Source organism: Nannospalax galili, unplaced genomic scaffold (assembly GCF_000622305.1).
Source record: "Nannospalax galili isolate Female #2095 unplaced genomic scaffold, S.galili_v1.0 scaffold173, whole genome shotgun sequence".
Classification (NCBI taxonomy): Eukaryota; Metazoa; Chordata; class Mammalia; order Rodentia; family Spalacidae; genus Nannospalax; species Nannospalax galili.
This window is the reverse complement of record NW_008334442.1, coordinates 709,650-726,388: the sequence shown is the minus strand read 5'-3', so window position 1 is coordinate 726,388 and position 16,739 is coordinate 709,650. Positions and strand designations below refer to the sequence as shown.

Here is a 16,739-nt window from a genome sequence, read left to right as displayed (position 1 = left end):
GAAAGAGACTTTAAAAATGTAGCAGACAACTGCAAGAAGAAAATTTCCACTTCTATCAAGTTTACATTAACCTTAATTTCATTAAATGAATAATTTAACATTTACCTTTTCAGGCTTAGACTTAGTATAGGACGATAAATTATACAGTCTGATTTCATTTTTCTTCTCTTTTTAGTAGCTGGTGTTAAGGATTAGTTTCTCCTAGGATTCTCTTAAACAAAACAAATTTCAAATTTTTGTTGATTTTCTCAGTAGAGATTCTGACCGATAAATTCATTCAGTAGATGGGTGTTTTGTTCCTCTTAAATGAGGTCTTGTGAATTTAATTGTGACTGATTTTTAAGGAATAGAATTCACAGAAATAAATACATTTTATGCTAAAGTTAATTTCAACATTTTTATGTTTTAAGTGTACTAAAGGTAAGTATTCATTTAGGGAATAACACCACAGCTTCTGTTTGATAAATGTTACCCAAATCACAAGGTAAAGTTTTGGTCCTTAGCTTCTGGAGCTATTTGGAAGGGGTGGAACCATTAACAGGTGGGGCCTTGTGGGAGAAAGGCCACTGGAACCCGCACCTGAAGAAGATATTGGGACCCCAGTCTTTCCTTCCTCTTTACTTCCTGGCTGTCATGAGGTGAACAGCCTCCTCTGCTATGTGCCTCCCGCATGATTTACTGGGATGCCACAGGCATAGGCAGCAATGCCAAGCAACTACAGTCTGAAACTTTGAGAACCATGAGCCAAAACTAACATTTTTTCTTATAAATTGAGTACCTCAGGTATTTTGTTTTAATAATACAAAGCTGACTAATACAACGACCCTTTGGGGAAATTTTTTCAGAATTTTTTATTGAGAAAATTTTTTTGTGTGTCTTCACTTTGCATAATTGTTTTTGAATTTTTTTATGCTTCTTACAATGTGTTTAAAGTGACAGAACACGCCATACAAAATTCCTAATATGATGGAATGGCAATTCTTGTGAGAGTGATTCATGAACTCTATAAACAGAAGGACTTCAATATAAGAATCCTACTCCATTTCTTACAACCTGGAGAATGTTTCAGAATCAAACAGCCTTAGATCATTTAAGCTAAAATGCTTTTCTATGACAGTGCTCTTAATCTTTTTTAAGACTACAGTATTTTATCAATTATGACATTGAACTAAAAATCCAGATAAATATGACATTTTAAAGAAAAATAATATTAAACACCTACTAAAATATGGAATACTTTTTCAAATCAGCTACATAGAGGTCTTCTAGGGTGTGTGTGTGTATGAAGAAACAGAAAATAACTCTATATAACAAAATCACCATTAATAGTCAAAATAGAAGTAACAAACTGACATGGTAATCTTTCTTAAAATGATCATTTAAAAAAATTATAGCCTTTATTTTTAAAGGAAGTTTTATGTTTACTGAAGAACTGATCAGAAAGCAAAGAGAATTCCCATATACTTTTTTCCTGCTCTCAGTTTCCCCAGTTTTTAAAAGAGATTTTATTTATTTATTTATTTAATTTGTGTGTGTGTGTGTGTGTGTGTGTGTGTGTGTGTGTACATGCATGCAGATGCCTGTGGAGGCCAGGAGAGAGATTCACTGGGGCAGGAGCTATCAGTGGTTGTGAACCAATCAATATGGGTACAAGAAACTGAACTTGGGTCCTCTGCAAGAGCAGCAAGCTTTCTTAACCACTGAACCACCTTTCTAGTCCCCAGTTTCCCCCATTGTTAACATCTTGCAGTGATGTGGTATACCTGTTGTAACTAATAAACCAATATTGAAATGTCATTATAAAATTCAAAATTTACATTAAGATTTACTTTTTTGCTAAATAATTCTATAGACCTTGTCAAATACATGATGACATGTATCCGCCATTAATGTATCTCATGAAATAGTTTCACTGTTCTAAAGATACCTTGTGTGCCACTTCTGTCCCATTTCTCTCCTCCCTTCTACTCCTGGCAAAGAAGGTAGTCTTAATGCCGCTATAGTTTTGCTTTTTCCTAACCATACAGTTGGAATCTTTCACTGTTTGGCCTTTCCAGATTGGAGTCTTTCATTTAGTCATATACCTTCATGATTTCTCTATGTCATTCCATGACTTGATAATCTTATTTTTAAAATAAATACTATCAATTATATTGATATACCAAACTTTATCAGTTCATCTATTGAAGAACATCTTAGTTGTTTCCGAATTTTGGCAATTATAAATAAAGCTGTTATAAACATTCATAGGCCAGTTGTTGTATGGACTTAAATTTTCAAGTCATTTGGATAACTACCTAGAAGTAAAATCACTAGATCATGTGGTAAAACTACAATTAGCTTTTTTATAATAATGCCAAACTGACTCACAAAGAAGCTGCATCATTTTGTGTTCCAAACAGCAATTAACGGAGTTCCTTTTGCTCCACATTCTTAATAGAATGTATTTTTTTCAGAATTTTGGATTTTTGCCATTCTAATAGGTATATAGCAATATCCTGTTTTAATTTGCACTTCCCTAATGACAGAGTATTTTTAGAATATTTTCATATGCGTAGTCACCATCTGTCTTTTTTGCTGAGATGTTTCCTCCGATATTTTATATCTTTTAAAATAAGGTTCCCTGTTTTTTTTCTGAATTTTAAGAGTTATTTGTGTATTTTGGATACAAATCCATCACCATTTATGTATTTTAGTCTATGACTAAAATTCTTATTTTTAGTCTATGACTGCTCATCCTTTAGATGAACAGTTTAGAAGGAATTTATCTCAGAAGAATAGTAGTACCTTGAAGTACAGTCTACGAAAATCTGGTTCTGGAAATATCTAGTGGCCATTGTGCAGCTACAGTTTAAGTGTCAGGAAAAAAGCAAGCTATCTTATATTGATCATTTCACTCCCAAATACATCACATTTATTCAATAGACATAAAGTGCTCAGATGTTTACACACACTGCCTATTTTTCAAGATGAGTAAGAAAAAGATAGCATTCCCAAGAGTTTTCTTGTTGGTGCGTTATTCTAGAGTGAGTAAATTATAAACCAGTTACATTGACCTTTAAAATGTACTCTCACCCCACCCCCCAAAAATTAAAAGATTTTTTAAAAGCTCAACTTTAAACCTGAAAACGAAACAGGTTGTTTTAGGCAGGATTAGTCACACTGGAAACACTAATAAAATCACTATGTCCATAACGTACTGCAGTATTTTTATATTTGTTATTTAAAATGGTCAATTTCAAAACTTGGCCCTATATAATATTATGGGCTACTTGAATAATTAGAGAATTATTGTACATTCTTGAAATATATTGAAACTTATTTACACCTTTTATTGTCTACTTTTGCACTACCACTTGAAAACATAGCTATTTGCATACGATCCACAGTGGTCTCTCTAAGAGCATGCCCAGATCAGGAACCTCAGAAGAGCACAGAGGGTCACAGGAGCGCCAGCTGCTCAACAGCTTCCCCTACAGAGTTCTCTGCGGTTCATCTTACACTCTGGCTAGTTACACACTGTCGCTTCGCTTTCTTTCATAGGGAGTAGAGGTTGGCAGTACTTCCCTGTGACATCCACTTTCACACCCAAATTGGTCTTCATAGGTTCCCATTGTGTGCACTTCAAAGCAACTTGCCTTGTTGGCGGCTGTAAGTGGGAAGTACAAGTCTTTCTTTTCTTCACTGCTCTTTTCTGGCTCACAAGCAACCTCCCACCAAAAGCTGAATCTGTAGAAGAGACTACATCCAAGAGATAATACCATGAAAAAGTAGCAAGAGAAGCCCAGGTGGCCACCTTGCAAATTTCCAATGTGGAAGCCTTCGACCTCTCTGCCCAAGAAACAGCTACAGTCCTAGAGTAATGAGCTTTACAAACCCTAGGAGCCTCTTTACCTTAACTACATACGCCTCCCTAATACAATCCCTTAACCATCTAGCTAAGGAACTCTTAGAAGCCATTTGACCCCTCTTAAGACCCCCTAAGAGTACAAACAATCTTTCAGAAGATCTGAAATCTTTGATTCTTCTGAGACAAACCCTAAGTGTTCTTCTTACATCCAATTGAAACAGCCATTGCGCTTTGTCATTGCTGGGGCTAAAGAGAAAAGAGAGCCAAGAAACCTCCTGGTTTAGATAAATCTCAGATGCCACCTTTGGAAAAATTGAGGAACTGCCCAGAGAACACCTTTATTCTGAAGGAGCATCAGAAATGCCCCATAAATCAAACCTAAGGCCAGCCCGTAAAATACCACCACATCAAAGAAACACAGTAAGGCACCATAACAGTCAAATAATGCCCTATCATTCCCTAAATGATGAAATTAGAACACCATCAAATCATGGTCAAACAAAAGCAAATAAATTTAACTATCAAATTGTTTCTTTCTCAGAAAATACTTCTCTTGTCTCTAGGAAATCTCTTGTTCACATTCAAATTACTAAAAGAACTACCAATTCAGCTAAGTCTATATTATAATAGTAAGCATCAAAGTAAAAAGCAAAATATTTGGTTAACTATCTTTATATTTTCACTATGCGATGTTAAGCACCTGGACATTTTAAAAACATCTGGACAATGGAGAAAAAAGTCTTTACTTTCAGCAGATTGTTTGGATTACACAGACATAGTAGGCTACATTTGCCAAGTTAACAAAATATGCTCCAATAAAAACAAATACACAGGAAACCAAATGATTTGCTACTTTTTCTTCATTCTCCCCCACAAAAAGTTTTAAGCAAAACATGAAAGACTAGGAGTTTCCTTTGCTTTCTATAATTATTCAACTTAAGATATCATTTTTGCCTAATTTAAAAATCAACAAATTAAAAAAATGAATTATATTTGAGGAGGAAGCATAAAGAGTTATGTCACGTTAATTAGTAGAGGTGATAAATTACCATTGAAATCTACCTGATGACTTTATAGACATACACAGGCGCCAAGGATCCGAGTACAACTGATTATGACTAATAATAATCAGATACATACAGACTAGAGATGCATGCGCCATCTCAGTATTATTAGCAAAAACAATGAGTCTTTCTGTAAGAAGCAGTATATTTTAAAATGAAATGGAGATCTTTTTTAAAGGTTAAAAATTCATTCAGTTTTATGTCTTACAGGGCTTATACTGAGTTCAATATTGAATAACTATTAATTCAACAGCGAACCTAAAATTTTTACAGCCACTTTTGAAAGAGATGTATCTTTGCTCTGGAAACTGTTATTGAGTATGTTTAAGTTATAACAAAATGTTTCTTCTAAAAAATAATAAATTAATTTTTTTAAAAAAGCCAATGCTTTTATTAAGAATTAACATTGACACACTAAAAAAAAAAATAGGATTTTTCCTGACAGTTTTCTTCAAGGTCATTCTTTGTTGTGATTTATAGAAAGTTGTGTCAGATAAATTAATCTTGGTTTACACACACACACACACACACACACACACACACGGAATTCAACAACAAAGAATGCATATATCACAGAGGACTGATGGATGACTCAATGAGTTAGAGTGCTTAGCGCCAAGCCTGATGAACTGAGTTCAATCTCTGGAACACACATGGTGGTAAGAAACAGCCCTTGAATGTTATCCTCTGACATTCACATGTATGTGGGTAAACACACACACACACACACACACACACACACACACACATTCACATGTATGTGGGTAAACACACACACACACACACACATACACACCCCACATAATAATGATAATAAATATATATATAGTTTTTTTAAAAAAAAAAAAGGTAAAAAATAAAGAGTACCTGTATTACAAAGGGATGTTCTAGTACTGAGCCATTTCTTACATCTGTTATTAAAAATTATTTCTACATATTGAAGTTGATAATCCACAAATATGCTTTATTGTACACTATTAATATAATATTAGTTACTTTTATCAGCCATACAGCTTTTATGGCAACCAATTTGGCATAAGACTGTCTATTGTGATGTAATTATATATTTCCTTTTTGATTTTGTTTAAGAATAGTAAAGATTGCTCTTGATTATACAGCGTTCACAAGTCTCAACATTGCTTAATTGTAATCTACTGAAGTGGAATAAGCTTTCCATTTATCATCTTTTCCCCAAATCAAAATATAACATCTTTTCTTCCATTTGTGATTATTTCAGTTTTATGTCTTTTACACAATATTAGTTAGGCTACACTTAAGAATAAAACTCTCATAATTGATAAAAATTGTCAAGGGTTTGGACTAGGATCTAAACAAGATGATTCCAAGTGGGTAGGGGTCTAGATGTTTTAGAGTTCATTGTGTTTATCTTCAGAAAAGAGCTATAGACAGTTGAATGAGAAAAACCCAATCTTAGTCAGGCATGATGGATGAATGCCACCAGCCAATATCAATTGTCTGAGAGCCCAACATGTTGCAATAATTAGGAAGTCATATTGCTCAGAGTTCTTTGAGTCCCCAGTCAACCCCACATAGAAAACTAATTGGAGCTCACATTATCTCCTAATTAAGTATACATTCTCAGTTTGCCTTTTGACTAACATATTTTCCACCTTATAGTTTTATTTTTTGTCAGCCATGGAAATTTACAATCCACCCTTACATATTTTGTGAGTTCCAAATTTGGAAAATGGATGACTATAGTTCAAATGTACCCCACACAAGTTCATGCTTTGGAAGTTTGGTCCTGTAAAAGTGGCAGAATATTGAAGAGGGAGAATGCAATGGGAGACTACTGGGGGCAGCACCATCACCAAAGCCAGCACCATACATTTCAAGTCTTCCAGCCTCCAAAGCTATGAGGTAAATAAATCTCTTTCCTTTCTGTTATCCAGGATCAGAAATTTTGTTACAGTAAAGGAAAATGAACTAATACAATGATCTACATTATTTACTTTCTAATAGTGCTACCTAAACTTAACCAGAAGGACACAAGCCAGTTAACCATGCTTAATATAACACAAACTTCAACCACAATAACTTTTCTAATATTATCTACATAACCCAAAGTAAATAAAGATATACAAAAGCAAATATATTGAGAAGTGTAATTTTTTTTACGAAGACACTAGGTTTGCAGGTTGAAGTTTTAGATTGTTAATCTGTTGTAGCCATTTTCCTTAGCATGATATAAGTACTATATAAAAGAGAACTTTGTACGTCATTGTGACAAAAATGAAAATTCATATACATATGACAACAGAGGAACTATCTGAACCAATATGCCTTTGGATTGTACTCTCAATGTTACAAACCTTACTTCAACCTACATGGTGAAACTTTCTTCAAATGGATTTTGTTCAGACTCTTTACCTTTGGAAAACATATTAGAAAATTATAATTACTATTTTTAATAACATTTATTGATTGGTTATGATACGCTAGATGATCCTTTAAAAACTTTATATACATCAAGTCATTCAATTTTTAGAACCCTCTTTTTTTACATATCAGACGCTGAAACATCTTGTCCTAAGAAAAAGAAAGAGAAAACTAGTGTGCTCCTCCGAGGTTATTTTGAAGTTGAGAAAACTCAGGCCTCAGGAGATTATGTATTCTGTTGAATATTACTTGGCATCTGGTGATAGGAGAGAAGCTTCTAAATCATCAGCTCTGCTTATGCTTTCAATAGGCTAGGCTATGTTTCTTTGGGAAAAAAGATACGATTTTAGTCAAAGACAATTATCCAGAGCTAATTTAGTCGTTAGTCCAGTGCTTTGTCCATCAGAATCATGGAATCTTGAAAGTGCAAAAGATAAAAATGAACCGTGGTACACATTACACTGAATATTCATCTAATGAACTTTACCATGTATTATTTTTTCAAGAATTGGTATAGACTCAAAGTGGCAGGAAGTTGAGCCAGAGAGAAACTGTACATTTACAATTAAACAAGAGTATATAGTACCTGAAGAATTTCTGGACATCTTAAGCGATAAAAACATTTCTTCAAACAATTCTTGAATGTTGCTTTCCAGCTTCAAAAAGGATTCTGTGAGCTGTGATAAGAATTTGAGTTCATCTAAGGATAAAGAAAAATTTCTTCCCTTCTGTGTGCCTTCAGGAACAACTGTGAAGAGAAAATCAATACCGTTGGCCATCTTAACTTGTTTCCTTGGAAAATATTAGAACAATCTATGTGGTCCTACACATCATCAAACTAACAAAATGGTCCATAATTAAAACAAGTTTGTTCATTAAGAAACACACATAAAATGTCTTAGGAGAATAATTTCTTCTGAGAAGATGATATATCCTCTTTGATGGAATTATGACAAATAATTAAGTTGACTCAGGGTTATAAACAGGAATATAATTTGTTGAATAATTCACATCCTTATCAATTCTACTTTTTTCAAACCTAGCACAGTTTAACTCTGATCATAAGGAAACATCACACAATTCAAATTAGGGGACATTCAACAAAATAGCTGGTCCATATTTTTTCAAAGTGTTATCAGGAAAAATAGCCTCAGATGTTATTTCATCTGAAAGAGCCTAAAAAGACATAATAAATGAAATCATTACCTGATTAACATTTTATACGACTGTAGGGAACATTATTTGGGTATTTGGGGGAAATTTCAACAAAGTCTGTAAATTAATGCTCTTATCAAATGCATGCAAATTTCTTGGTTTAAATAATGCACTATGGTTATGAAAGTGAATGCTCTAGATTTTAGGAAACATACACTGGAGAATATAAGAATACATGTCTTTGACCAAGTCTTAGTTCAGAGAAAATAGTTGAGGAGAGAATTAGAAAGGAAGGGGGGAGAAGGAAAGAAAGAGTGCAAGAGAGAGAACAAATGTAGATGTGTTAAAATAATATTTGAACACTTGAAGATCCTGGATATAAAGAAAACTTGGAATTCTTCCTGTCATTCTGGCAGCTTCCTTTATAAGTCTAAAACTAAAATAAAAATGTAAAAAACAAAAAGTCTAAAGAACAGATCAGATATACTCCTCAAACCCTTATGTATGTTATTTCTATATTATAAAAAAGAAACTTCATCCACCCAAGGCTCAGGGATCATCACAGAAGAGGGAGCAGAGAGATTGTAAGAGCCAGGGAGGATGAGCACAACTATATGGAAAAAGACTCCTACAATCTCCTGGAAACCTGCTCATATGATTCTATGGCATAGGTTTCAGCATACACAAGTCCCATGCAAACTCAGACAGACAGTAACCTAGCACAGAACTGAGAAAATGAACAGCAGACCTCAATCTTATCTGAAGGAATGTTGGCAAGTGATTGCTACTAGATGAAGAAGAGCTGATCTTCTACTCAATGGACAGATTTGCACTGGGGAACTGCTGGGAGCACTGACAACACAGTGGGCAGTAACAGGGATAACAGAATATATGGGTTCCAGTGGGGGGGTATGGGAGGGTGCCATTTGGGATGGGGGTATAAAGATGATTAAGATGGTTTGGGATGTTCTGTATGAAATACACACCAAAAAAAAATAATAAAATAAAAATAGTTTAAAAAAGAAGCAAATCCATCTGGTATTTAGATACAAACTATATAATAATTATATAATTCATGAAGCCTTATTTAGAAATCACTCCTGTCAAAGTAATTTCTGCATAAGAATACAACTTAAACAAAGATTGAGGATTTTTTTCCCTCATAATTATACTACTAGTCAGGTCACACTGCCATTTTATTACAATAGAAAATCCAATGCATTTAGGAGCAGGGAGCATAATAAATTTACAAAATACTTTTAATTCCAATTTGTTACTTTCATTTTAGATTGATATCAACAAATGATATTTTTGACCATGTTTTCAAGTAATGGAAAGAATCTTTCCATTACTAATGCCATTTATAAAATGGCCTTGAATACAAAAAGGATTAATTATATTTTAAAAATGCATAAAGTTCAATAGTTATAACAAGCATAAAGTGCCTTTAGGGAGACAATATCAAGGGTGCTTCTGAGAAATGGCGTAAGGGCCTGGTGATTCCATATGATGAACTCAAAAGATTACTTTCATCACATGGATTTAGAAGGAAGGTTTCAGAAATACAAGAAGTTTATAGGTCATCATTTCACTTCAATGGAACGTTAAGTCACTGGTATTACACTTAAGTCTGTATGATACACTCTTGCCCTCAGGACCAAAAATGTCATTTCATCTTTGCAGGTAATCTGAGAAAGGTATCTACCAACTGCGACTGTGGAATTGAACACTGTTCCTAAAGAGTAACAAAACTACCTATAAAACAACTACCTACAAAAATCCTGTTTCATCCCCACATTAACCTTAGTCCCACATGTACAAAAACCTGTCTCTAAATAGCCAGTCCTATTCCTTTCATCCTTTTAGGACACCTTGAGTACACACTATGTACAAGCAGCATACACAATGAAGATTTTTCCAAAAAGTTTTGCTCAAAAAATGAAAAACAAAACCAGCATGTTCTAATAGTCATCTGATTCCCATTCTACCTATTTGTTGTATGTATTTGTATGTGTTTATGCATTTGTGTGTTCATGGAGGTCAGTGGTCAACTCCAGTGTTATTCCTCAGGAACAGTTTACCTTGTTTATTGAGACATCCTCTCACTGGGACCTGGAATCACTGACTAAGCTTGGCTGATGAGCTATCATCCTCAGGGATCCCCTTGTCTCTGTCTCAGCAGCACTGAGATCACAAGTGGACACCAAAACACTTGGCTTTATTTATGGGTTCTGGGGCTCAAAATCAGGTCCTCATGCTTGTGTGGAAAGTACTTTACCAAAGTATCCCCCCAGCTCCTTGGTGTCTTTTAAGCTGATCAGGATAAGGGACTAGTACAACTTTACAACTTTCTAAATCTTAAAGTTTATTTTGGACCTCACATACTTTAAAAACAACTTTCAAAGACTTTTTCTAATTCTTTATTAGGCAATACTACTCAGTAGTGTTACTTGGAATTAAACATATTTAGAAGGCTTTATTTGGTGCAATTCTAATTTGCAGATATTATACATGTTTATGAAATAAGCAAAGAAGTACCTCAAGAAAAATCTTCAACTCAAAACACCACAACTTAAATGTTACTTGTCTAAGATTATGTAGGGTCTGAGAATTCTACGTGAAGAGGACGACTTCCCTTGATGACCTGGGGTTACAAGGACCTTGTATTCTAGACCTATGGTGATACTGAAAGGCAAGTCCATTTTAACTCAACGACTCTTTATAACTTATTAAACAGAACAGAACAATGTGTATAACCTAAATCTAATCATTTCTGTCCTAAAGAAGCAATAATAATGGAGGAGCCTATTAATTAGCAGTTCTTATTTCCTATCACTCTTAGTATTCTCCCAGAGGTATTGTGAGGTTCTTAATTTATGGAGAAAATAATTCAGTGATAAATTCATTTAGTGAAAGGCCAATTAAAGCAAAATTAAACACAAAGGATAGAATGCCATTTCCTGAACTTATTTGGCTTATTTTCCCCATAGTATCTCACAGGACTAGGGTCCTAATAAGCACACCTTACCTCGGGATTCCTCTCTGCTGAAGCATTTTGAATACTGTGCCTCTTAGACTCTTCACTACTAACCAAATAAAGAAAGGACTTCTTGGAGCAGAAATTCATTTTGTATTTTCCATCATTTTATTACCTTATTATTAGAATAATATACCATTATTATTCCCTCTTGTTCATCTTACAAAATTAATTATTTGATCTTCATGTCACCTGTCAGGAAAACTTCATCTGAATATAACCAGGTGTTATCTTTCCCAACTAAGCCAATTTGGCTTTAATTCATTCATGTATTAACTTATGGATTTACTTAATTACTTGTCACTATAGAACTGTCTTGCTGTCAATAAGGCTTGGGCATACATGATTATACATAGGTAACCATGTTTGACTTGCCCTGCCAATCACTGCTATAAAATATTTGAAATAATTGCCATTGTATTGTTTGTATGATGAGCTCTGATGCATAAAAAACACAAATTTTATCTCAAGCTCAATATTATAAAGGAAAACTAAAATTTTCACTTACAGCAAGTGTTTACCATCAATGAGCAATGATTTAAAATAATAACTGAAGAGTTGAGGTTTAGAAGGAAATATGAAATATGAAATCCTATAATTTCTTTTTCTTCTTTTTAAAAGACTATTTGAGCCCAGTATCAATTTCTCTGCATAACAGGATCATGATAAAAGTTGCTCTTTCTATGCAGGGACTGATGTTTGCCCCTCTAAAAAAGGGTGTTTCTCAAACTGATCATTGCATGAAAGGGCTACATGATCAAGTAACTTTGAGGACTGTGGAATATTACATACCTCTTCCTTAAGGTAATCCACAATGCCAACTGTCAAATTATTTACTTCCATAATAGAGTAAAAACTTTTACAATTTAGTTTTTCTCATACTTTCTTGGCAAAGGAACACCAGCCAGTTTACCAAGAAATTTATTCACTTCTGAGATGTTCAGAAAAACAATTGTTTGGGGCACACTTCTGCAAATGATTGTTTGACTTGAATATTTACATATGCTTTGCAGTTTTGTCTTCCATTGTAGACCTTTTACCATGAGTATCAGGGGCTAATTTTGCAAGTGTACTTTTTTTCCTGGTAAATTGCAGCTCCTCCTGTCACCATGGTATTTTTTACAGACTCTTTTGAGAAATTAATGAAAGTCTTCTAAATCCTCCTAGATTCTCTTGTGAAAAAATCTCCATGAAGTCTTTTTGAGGACTGAAACAAAAACACCTAAGGCTTGCCTACAGATTTGAAAGAGTAGCATGGTCCAGGATTGTATCTAGCATGTAAAAGGTACTGAGGTATATCCCTAAGTCTGCAAATAATTTTAATAATTATGGTGATAATGATAAAAATAATATAAATTTAAAATAATAATAAAAGAAAAAGAATTCCCATTTGCTGGATTAGGTGTTGAGCCTATAAATTCCAGGACTAAGGAAGCACTGAAAACAGGATTTTGAGTTCAAGTTCAGGTCAACCTGGGCAACATGGTAAGACCCTCTCTCAAAAATAAACAAAAAAGCCTTGGTGGTTAAAAATTATTCCCTAGGTCAAAAAACCTGGATTATGATCTTAGTTGGCTGAAAAGGTACAATTGTGTAAAAACACCAATAATTTTCAACAAAATTTCATTTTATTCATATTCAAAAATTTTAATTAACTTATTTAGATTAGCAACAAAGTAACGGGTTTCATCATGGCATCTTCACATACATACATCTTTATTCTCACTTTGCCCTCCTCCACAACAGCCATGGTTTATAAACAGTGGAGGGGGGAGAGGGAGATGAAGAAAAATAAAGTATAATCACACATACAAATGAAAATGTTATAATGAAATCCATCACTTTTATGCTAACTCGAAAAATTGATTTTTAAATTATGACTTACTATTTCTGTAAGAAATATGGAGTACCTGTAGGAAATTTAAAAGACAATTTCTTATGACTACAAGAACTGCTGTTAGAAAAAAGCTAACGGACAGTAGTTTATTTTTTTCTGCATGTATATGATTGCATGCAGGCATGCATATGTGTATATATGTTTCTGTAGGTGCATGGTTGTGTGTGTCCATGTTCATGTGATGTCTGTGTGAGTATGCATGCATGTGGAGGCCAGAGGACAACTTCAGGTGTCATCACTAGGAATGCCGTTCACCTTCTTTGAAACAGAGCCTATCATTGGTCTGGACCTCAGCAACTGGACTGGACTAGCTGGCCAGGAAGCCCCAGAGATCCTCCTGGCTCTGTATCCCCAGACTGGAATTATAAACGTGTTCCATCATACCCAGCATTTTTACATGAATTCTGGGACTAGAACTCATGTTCTCATGTTTGCAGGGCAAGTACTTTATTAAGTTTTCTCTCCAGCTCATAGTAAAAGTTCTTTAGAGACACTTACCAGAAATGCAAAATGATTTTCATGAGATCAGAAACTATGTCCAGGTTATTCTTACACAGTCTCTCAGAACCCAGTATAATCCCTTATACAAAATAGATCCTCAAAAAAGAAAGAAAAAAAATTAAATCTCATGGGTCCTAGAAATACCTAGGTTTGGTTCAAAAGAAATAATTTATAACTAACACTAAAATGTATTTTTCAAAACAACAACTACTTAACTTTGCAAATAAAGAAAAATTATGGTATTCTATAGTCTTACTGTATTGTTAGACAAAATATTACATAATATTCTAAAATAGAAAATATGCTCGAAAGGATACAAAAGCAATGGAATAGGAACTTGATAAAGCAAAGTACTGCAATTCCTTCAAAACTATGATACTTTTGTATATTTAAATTTTTAATTATTCTTTACAAATAAGAATTTATCTTTTAAAATATGGTATTCTATAGTCTTACTGTATTGTTAGACAAAATATTACATAATATTCTAAAATAGAAAATATGCTCGAAAGGATACAAAAGCAATGGAATAGGAACTTGATAAAGCAAAGTACTGCAATTCCTTCAAAACTATGATACTTTTGTATATTTAAATTTTTAATTATTCTTTACAAATAAGAATTTATCTTTTAAAATATACACAGGTATTCTCTGAACTCTTTGTCCCCCAATAAATGTGTATTTATACTATATATTAATGTAGATATATCTATGGATGTATAAGGAATATAGATGACAGGCCATATATTTTAAAGCATTTTTACTTAGTGTTTGATAGACAAAATATTATTCCCATTGTTTTCTATCAAAATATAGGACACTGAAAATCAATCTAGAGAACTATTAGGGCTCCTCACATTTGATCTGCAACAAACAGTCCCTGGAATAAATATCAAACTCGAGCTAAATCAAATGAAGCCATAGAAATACAGGTAGTGGTTGAAAGCACTCATATTATTTTCCAAAGCCATTAGCAACAGAATTCTTGTTAATAATAGCATTAAGATACTGGAGAAAAATGAGAAGCTACAAAATCAGATAATCTGAGGCTGGTGGATCAGTATAATAGGATGAAAGGCACACATTTCAGTTTTCCCAAGAAGAACGAACATTAGGCACCCTATTATTGACTGTAAATGGATCTATTTTCAGTGAGGAGGAATTCTCAGTACCACCAGACAAGTTATGTAAAAAGAGGTGACACACAAATGCTACTGAAAGTCTTTTTATTCTAAGAGAAATTCATGACATAATCCAAATGGAACATATTTGTTCCAGGAAAGAAAAGTTTTAAACAGTATTATAATATGAGGTCAGCAGGAACCACACAGGAACAAAAAATAAGCAGTACTTTTCCCAGTACCCATTACTTCCTGAAGGCAGGTGGAACTTGGAGCCCACTAAGTGGGTACCAGAGGTCTGAAGGAGCACTGTGCCTCTTGAACGCTGGGTTCCTTGGAGCCACAGCTGGAGAGGGACAGAATGAAAACATCACTACTCAGAGTTTGTAAAGAACTTTCTTTGCAAGGCTAACAAGTAACTGCTAAGGACCTGTAGGCAGCATTTTTGACACATGCACCAAAAAGAAATTGGGAATGATTTTTTTTTTCAGTTTTTCTCTATCAAGCTTTAAATTTGCAGATTTACATAACTAGAGAAAGTCTATTTCCACCTTAGTTTTCAGAACAAAATTTGTTACTGCTCATCTCTTCTTAAATAGGATCAATAAATGAATGAGTGAATAACTGATTAAAAGGATGGAATGAAAGAACATGGAACTAGCACCAGCTGAGTGTGCTAGTCACCGCTTCTAAACAGTGAGCGGATGGAGGAGGAGCTACAGCATTAGAGAAGCCAAGGCTCTCGAGAGGAATGAACTTGGATTTGAATCTGAGAACCATTTAAATTTTAGAATCTGAGAGTCGAAGTCTCTGGTTTCCCTTTAAGTTGTATTACACAAAACATTGTTATTTCCAGTACAAGAGGAGGACTATGGTGTGGCTAATGCAAGGAATCTGGGTTCAAAGCCGGGCACTGCTCCTACTAACTAGTGACACTGGACAACCTGGATGAGTTAGTCTGTTTGTGACTCAGTAGCTCACAAGGTTAAGCTGAGTGATCACACTAGAACATTGCTGGGAGGCAGGAAGTGATGTGCATGTTACATATTATTACCACCTCTTCTGAGAAACCTACCCACATACCTCTGGTAGATAGCCTCCTTTCTGCTCTGTAGTTGAGACTATTTCACCTCACACATACTTTCATTTTAGCTTTTACCTGTCACATTATAATTGTTGATTTGAGAGCTGTTTCTTTTTTTTCTTTTTTTATCATTTAAAAAAAATTTTTAATAACTACATGATTAGAAGAAGCATTTCACTACAGCTTTAACATATTCAGAAACGCACTCCAGAGTAAGAGTACATCTCTTGACAAGTGGGGAGAAGTTTCTAGGTTCACAGTTCAATTAATATAGCTATACAATATTGAACTCAGTATAAGTCCTGTAAGACATAAAATTGAATGAGTTTTTAACAGTGAAAAAAGATCTCCATTTCATTTTAGAATATATTGTTCCTTGCAGAAAGACTCATTGTTTTTGCTACTAACACTGAGATGTTGGTGCATGCATCTCTAATCTGTATGTATCTGATTATTACTAGTTATAGTTCATTGCATTTGGATCCTTGGCACCTGTGTATGTATATAAAGTCATGGGATAGATTTCAATGGTAATGTTTATCACCTCTACTGATTAGCACGATGTAAATTTCCATGCTTTCTCCTCAAATATAATACATTTTAAAAAATTTGTTGATTATTGTGTGTGTG

General features: G+C 34.0%; 1 protein-coding gene across 8 annotated transcripts in view; it reads right to left on the bottom strand.

The window, feature by feature from the left end:
* Positions 1-16,739, bottom strand: part of Kiaa0825 (KIAA0825 ortholog) — a 485,775-nt gene that overhangs the window by 351,082 nt on the left and 117,954 nt on the right. For all 8 annotated transcript variants that reach the window (XM_029561734.1, XM_029561732.1, XM_029561735.1 and 5 more), the window contains one exon: positions 7,901-8,062. In XM_029561734.1, coding sequence (XP_029417594.1) covers positions 7,901-8,062 — 162 coding nt within the window. The remainder of the gene's footprint in view (positions 1-7,900; positions 8,063-16,739) is intronic.